We start from the raw sequence: 6,449 nt of genomic DNA on the forward strand, positions 1-6,449 counted from the left end.
TTTTTTAATGCATCAATGCATTTTAATGTTGGTCACCAGGAAACTTACACCAAAACGATTTTATTCCTGTGCCAGCGGCAACAAAGTTACTAAAGCTGCTATTCCTAAAAGTAGATATCAAAAGAATGCAGCTAACCAAATCCAGTGGGGTGACATTCTACCTCTGGTTAATTATGAAAAAGAAAAACACACTTGACAGAACTATTAGAGAATTTACACAAAAAAGTCAAGTACAAACGACACAAAAACACTGTTCCCTGCCAACCCAGATATCATAAAACGTATGAAAGAACGAGACCAAGCCCTGCGAATAGCAAATGAAACTAAATCAACTCATGACAGAGTACTGTATGTTTCACCATGTTGAGAAATAAACGTTTAAGATCATTCAGAAAGGCAAAGGCAGATTTCTTTCTTACAATAATTGCAAAATCAAATGGTAATGGTAAAATTATAGAAATGTGTTAGGTGACCGCCCAATGGAACAAAACGCCCTACAAATTAAAATAAATGATCAACTAACAAACAATATTCCAGCTGTAGCAGACGCATTCAACCACTATTTTATTGAGTCCGTGGCTCAAATAGTGAGGTGTTTTGCAACTGTGGAAATGAACACCCTTTCAATAGATGCCAATCAACCAGTTTTCAATTTACTAAATATCACAGAATCAGAGGTATCATACACTATTAATTCGCTGAGACCATCCAAATGAAAGAATGAAAAAAAAGAAAGATATTAGCACATCAGACCTAAGCACATCAGTTACACGACTCATCTCCAAAATGATTAATCTTTCCATTTCACAAAAAATGTTCCCAAGCATGTGGAAACCCCCTGTTGTCACTCCAATTTTTAAAAGTGGAGATCTTCATTCTATGGCCAACTGTAGACCCATCAGCATATTGCCCACAGTGTCCAAGATTGCAGAGAAACGGGTTGCAAAACAAATAATCAATCATTTAAACACCACACCCTTTGCCCTACACCCCATGCAGTTTGGCTTTAGAGCCAATTACTCCACCCAGACTGCTACTTGTTGTTTCACAGTAAACATCAGAGCCATGTTAGACCGAGGTGGGGTTGTCGGTGCTGTGTTCCTGGATCTTAAGACGGTATTGACACTGTCAATCATAAAATCTTGCTAACAAAATGATGTAGTTTTAATTTTTCACCAAATGCACTTAAGTGGATTGAGGCTTACCTCACTGAGAGTTCCCAATATGTCAGAGTCCATCCATCCATCCATTTTCTGTGCCGCTTATCCTAATTAGGAGTCCAGTCCGTTAATTCAGTAGCCCTCCGGCTGTCCACTGGTCTTCCTCAAGGATCAAATTTAGGACCTGTGCTGTTCTCACTTCACATCAATGACCTCCAATCCATTTTTGTTGATGTATCGGTCCAAATGTATGCTGATGACACTGTCATTTACGCCCATGGTAGTGATATCTCACAAGTGGTAGAGAAGCTCACTAACTCCAGGGTTAATATCACAGCTTGGTTGAAGCAATCCTGCCTGTAGTTAAACACGTCTAAAACAGTAGCAATGGTCTTTACTAAGTCCAACAATACCTCCAGTGCCGAGCCAGATGTTTTTGTTTCAAGGGAAAGGCTGCAGATCGTATCAGAATACAAATATCTGGGTGTCGTAATTGACACAAAACTGTCATTTACATCCCAGTAAAAAGGGTCTCTAATCAAATCCAATTTAATCTCAGTAACTTCGGACACATTTGCCATCAAATGTCCACACAGGCAGCAAAAATGTACATGCGCTCTATGATCTCATCACACATACAGTATACTGTTACCCATTTGGTCACAGGCTAGTATTACATCTCTCAATCCCCTGCAGTCACCTCACAAAGGCACTATAACAATTTTGGACGAGAAAACCATAAATTTTTCACCATATTACACAAACATAAACTACTCACCTGGGAAAACATGGGCAAATGATCAAATGGCTTTGATAATGTTTTATTTATAAAACAGTTTATCATCTCCTCCTCTTCAACAGTCAACATCCGAACAGCTCTTCATGGCAGAACTAGAGGCAAGAAGAGGGGAGATTGCATTATTGCATTTAGAAAAAGTGTATTTGGACAAAACAGCTTTCTCCATCTGAGGCGCGACTGAGTGGAGCCTCACTCCCATAGCTATTAGAAATCAAAACACATATCATGCATTCAAGATCTAGTTAAAGAAATGTCTTATTCACAATCAGAACTGCCAACACTAACTACAGACTGACTGGTACTGCTGTTGTTGGTATCCTGTCATGTACGTGTTTGTGTCTTGGTATGATGTTGATTGTTGGCTCATTGTGTTCCCATTATTAGGTTTTATTATACATTTAGTAAATGGGATTTGGAAGAAGGACGACAGGTGGGAAAAAAAAATAGCCTTTTGGCTTTCTGGCGTATTGACAGAAATGTATATTAATATGTACCCCGGGTGTAAGTAAAGAAATAAATAAATCGTTCCTGGGGATGTGCAAGTGTACCTTATGATGTGACCAGCTCGTGTGCAATCTTATGAGGAGTTGGCACCAAGTTGTAAATGGAAACAATTGACTAATCTTCTAATGTACCTCCCCAAGCTTTGATGCACTTGAAGGTGTTTTCAGGCGGGACAAGGGTTGGACATTACCTCACTCACAATGCTTTCCGGGGGGAGAAACGAGCGAGTAATTAGCTGATTAGAGGCCCGTCAGAGCAATCGAGGGGTCCAGCCAATCCCAGCCAACCCCTAGCCTGCAGGGGTGGGGCGGGGCGGTGGATGGAGAGAGTGTGTGGACTGTGAAGTTTAGAATGAAGACGAACACGGTCCTAGCGGGCACATTTACGTAACGAAGTCTTCAAGAGAGTAGATGGAAAATAGTAGTAGAGTGTGGAAAATGTATGTGTGTTATCTTAAATGTCTACATTGTCAGTGAATGCGCTACATCCAAGTGCAGTAAACTTGTTACCTTCAAAACTCGTCCTTCTATCGCAAGTCGTCATGGAGAAATCAAAAAACTTTAGAATCGACGCCCTACTCGCAGACGAGACCCACCGGGCAGGCCGAGACGTCTCCCCTGGACTGAGCAGCGACAGCCCGGCGGGGAGCCCTGTCTCCTGCCGCCGTGGGGACACACCCTCTCCACGGGCGGCGCAGCTCCACGCCGGAATAATCCCCAAAGCAAGTGTTCTCAATCTCACACACCATGGACTGGCTTCGCTTCCCCAAGCTGCCATCCCAGGCATGTACCCTGCGCCCATGTACCCGCTGTCGGCTCTGGGTGGCCAGCACCCAGCCTTTGCCTACACCGGCTTCACGCAGCTAACTCAGACCTACCCCGAACACCTGAAGGCGGCGGCCATGGCGGGCTCTGTGCCCCTGGAGCATTGGATCCGAGCTGGGATCATGATGCCGAGACTGACCGATTATAGCGGTGAGTGTTCAAATTGCATTCATTTAGTAGACAAAAAACTGCCCAATAAAGCTGGTGACTGAGTCTGACATTAAGCAAATGGTAGGTTTCTTTTTTAAATATCAAATTCTAACAGTATTAAACAACATTAAATATCAAATAATTATTCAACAAAACAATGTTAAATATCAATTTATAACAGTAGCGACTGTTTTTATATTATGTTATTGACAGAAAGTTTAGATTGACTTTTTCTACCATTTCAAAAGATATATATCCCGTTCAAAGACACATAGTATATCCATACATTGTGCTCTTTACAAGTTATCTGTCTCATATTTTCATTTTGCACCTTTCTCTATAAACGACAAACCGATGCAAACTGTCTTTGTGTGACAAAGAAACTATCAACAAACGCCTAAAACGTTTTGTAGTTCATCAATAAAACCCCAAAGCCGTCATTGAATTTTCATTAAGTTAATGGCATGCCTGTGTTTTTATGGCCTCTGTGCCCGCTTCTGCTGTGTTCGCCGTCAACAATAAACTGGAGTAAGGCTATATAGTTAATGATGGCTGCAGAGTGCTGCCATATGTGTGTCTGCCCCCACCTACAAAATCATACTGAACTTCCTATGTCCTTGGAGTCAGCATCTGGCCAAAGAGTTCGGACTCTCTCGGAAACTTAAGTAACCTCTAAATGTTAAGATAAATAGTTATTGGGTCCCATGAATTGTACATAAACAAGGCAAGAAAGCACATGAGGCTTACAGGCCTATAAAGCTATGATATGTGATGTCATAAAAAAAAAGCAGGAAATTATGAGTGTAATGAATCCTCAGATTAGTGCTTTATCTTTTGTGTCATCTCCCGCAGGGCCTCAGTCTGGTTTGTTGGGAAAGTGTCGGAGGCCCCGCACCGCCTTCACCAGTCAGCAGCTGCTGGAACTGGAGAACCAGTTCAAAGTCAACAAGTACCTGTCCAGACCCAAACGCTTCGAAGTGGCCACATCCCTCATGCTGACTGAAACGCAGGTAAGAGACTATTCACCGCAAAAGCCGTCAAAGGCGGGCATGAGGGCTCTCCACAGAATCCTTTTGCGGTCAGTGTGTGAACAATGAATGACTGCATTGTGACAGACTACCCGGAATATTTCTGCTAATTCTAAACATAGCCTGCAACAGACTTTACGTACATATTTGTTCCAAAGTGTCTGCAGCCCATTCCAACAATGGTACACCTAAAGCCCCTCATTAAAATGACCACATAGACATCATTCATATGGATTTACAGCACTCATCACAATAAATGTACAGCAACTCTTTGGGATTATATTTGAACAAATGTGATCAATTATTATTTCACTGCTTTGTTGGCGACGTTTACACATTTTTAACAACTTCAATATCTATGAATGTACTTGGGTGTCAATTTGTAACTTTGTTGCATGATGTCATTGGAAGATTCCCACTCATTTAAATGCTTGTGTTTTTATTTGTGATGTGCAGTTGTATTATTTAAATGTAAGTCAATTTATAATTCTCCAAGTCATTGAACATAATGTTGATCGTTTAACTAATACACATTTAATTGTGCTTTGCTGTCGTCTCCACTTACAGATAAATGGAGGTACATTTGAAAACAGAGGAACCATTCCTTTTATGTATAAGTAATGATTTCTAATCAAATTGCATTGGAAATTTCTGTATTTGAGGCTTACGATCATGAAATTACATTTAAACAAAATTAATATAACTTATAAAGATAAAAGTACATTTAAAGAATACATGAAATTTATCGTTTATATTTTTTTACTTGAGTATGTTTGGTCCATAAATTTTTTTATTTACATTTATTAAATGTAAATGTTTGTCTGTGAACTGTGGTCAGGTCAAAATCTGGTTCCAAAACCGGAGAATGAAGTGGAAGCGGAGTCGGAAGGCTAAGGAGCAAGCCAGTGCTTCAAGCCAGTCTGAGTCTGAGCGACTCCACAACGGAGGAAGAACATCCAGCAACAAACCTGACGAGAGAAGGCCAGAAGATGGAGGAGGTGTGGATCTGGATTTGGAAGATGGTGATGACGAGGAGGAGGAAGTGGAGGAGGAGGAAGAGGAAGAAACCCAGCATGGCTTTCCGGTCACTATGAGCAACCGTGTTGGGAAACCACGATCCATGGACTTCTTGCAGCGTAGCACCGACGCTGGCTTCAACCCGCGTAGCCCTTTTTCTGAAGACGAGCTGGAGGGAGTGCAAGCAGGAGGAGGAGACAGGAAGATGATGGCAGGACTGTGAAAAGACTGCAGGTTTGACGACATGACTGTTAGGACACTGACCCCAAAATGAGAGATTGTGCATATTATTGTGTCCCAAAAGGACGTAATGCCGTTCTCTTCATCTATACAAATTAAAAAGGACACAAATATGTTATTTGTGAATAAAGCCATCAAACAGCTTGCCATGCAGAGACAGGTGCTGATTGCCTCACCTTCATGTCACCTTGCGTCTGCCCCACCCACCTTCACATCATGTCATGTGACCGTGCAAGATTACTGCTGTGTGTAGTTGCTCATAAGGACAAAAGGTATGAATGAGCAATGGTGCTGTGGCCTGCCACAATAAGATGCGTCTTATTTTGTGCATATTTTGTCAAATTCAAATGTGATGTTGCACTTTTTTTTTCTTGTTCTCAAATGTTTACCTTCTTGTTTGTAAATGCATTTAATTTATTGAATTTATTCCAAAGATTGATCATAATGTGTTTATCTGAAGCTTGTTTGTGGTTCAACTATATTAAAAAAAAAAAGGTTGTGGAGTGAGTGGAGTGGAGTGGAGTTTATTGTGTTGATAATGAATGAATGAATGCACCTGACCAAACAATTACCTGCAAGTAGATGTCAGAATTATTCAACCCCTGCTGTAAATTGCACTTATTGTAAGTTCAGCAACGTAAATAGCTCTAACATTACAACATGAAATTGGCTGTTTATTGAAAAGTTTTTGGTTTTTTTTACAAATTCACAATGAGGAATATTTTTT

General features: G+C 40.8%; 1 protein-coding gene across 1 annotated transcript; it reads left to right on the forward strand.

Annotated features, from left to right (window-relative positions):
• The first annotated feature begins 2,622 nt into the window (after nt 1-2,622).
• mnx2b (motor neuron and pancreas homeobox 2b) lies at nt 2,623-6,169 on the forward strand. Its single transcript, XM_054771235.1, has 3 exons — nt 2,623-3,437; nt 4,290-4,447; nt 5,304-6,169. Exons 1-3 carry the CDS (start codon nt 2,921-2,923, stop codon nt 5,703-5,705), a joined length of 1,077 nt encoding a protein of 358 aa, XP_054627210.1. The 5' UTR covers nt 2,623-2,920; the 3' UTR covers nt 5,706-6,169.
• The last annotated feature ends 280 nt before the right edge of the window (nt 6,170-6,449 follow it).

Source organism: Dunckerocampus dactyliophorus, chromosome 3 (genome assembly GCF_027744805.1).
Source record: "Dunckerocampus dactyliophorus isolate RoL2022-P2 chromosome 3, RoL_Ddac_1.1, whole genome shotgun sequence".
Lineage (NCBI taxonomy): Eukaryota > Metazoa > Chordata > Actinopteri > Syngnathiformes > Syngnathidae > Dunckerocampus > Dunckerocampus dactyliophorus.

Coding starts and splice junctions, on each gene's coding strand:
- mnx2b (XM_054771235.1), top strand. CDS start 2,921: ATGTCTACATTGTCAGTGAATGCGCTACATCCAAGTGCAGTAAACTTG. Junction 3,438..4,289: donor GAGACTGACCGATTATAGCG/GTGAGTGTTCAA, acceptor CATCTCCCGCAG/GGCCTCAGTCTGGTTTGTTG. Junction 4,448..5,303: donor TCATGCTGACTGAAACGCAG/GTAAGAGACTAT, acceptor AACTGTGGTCAG/GTCAAAATCTGGTTCCAAAA.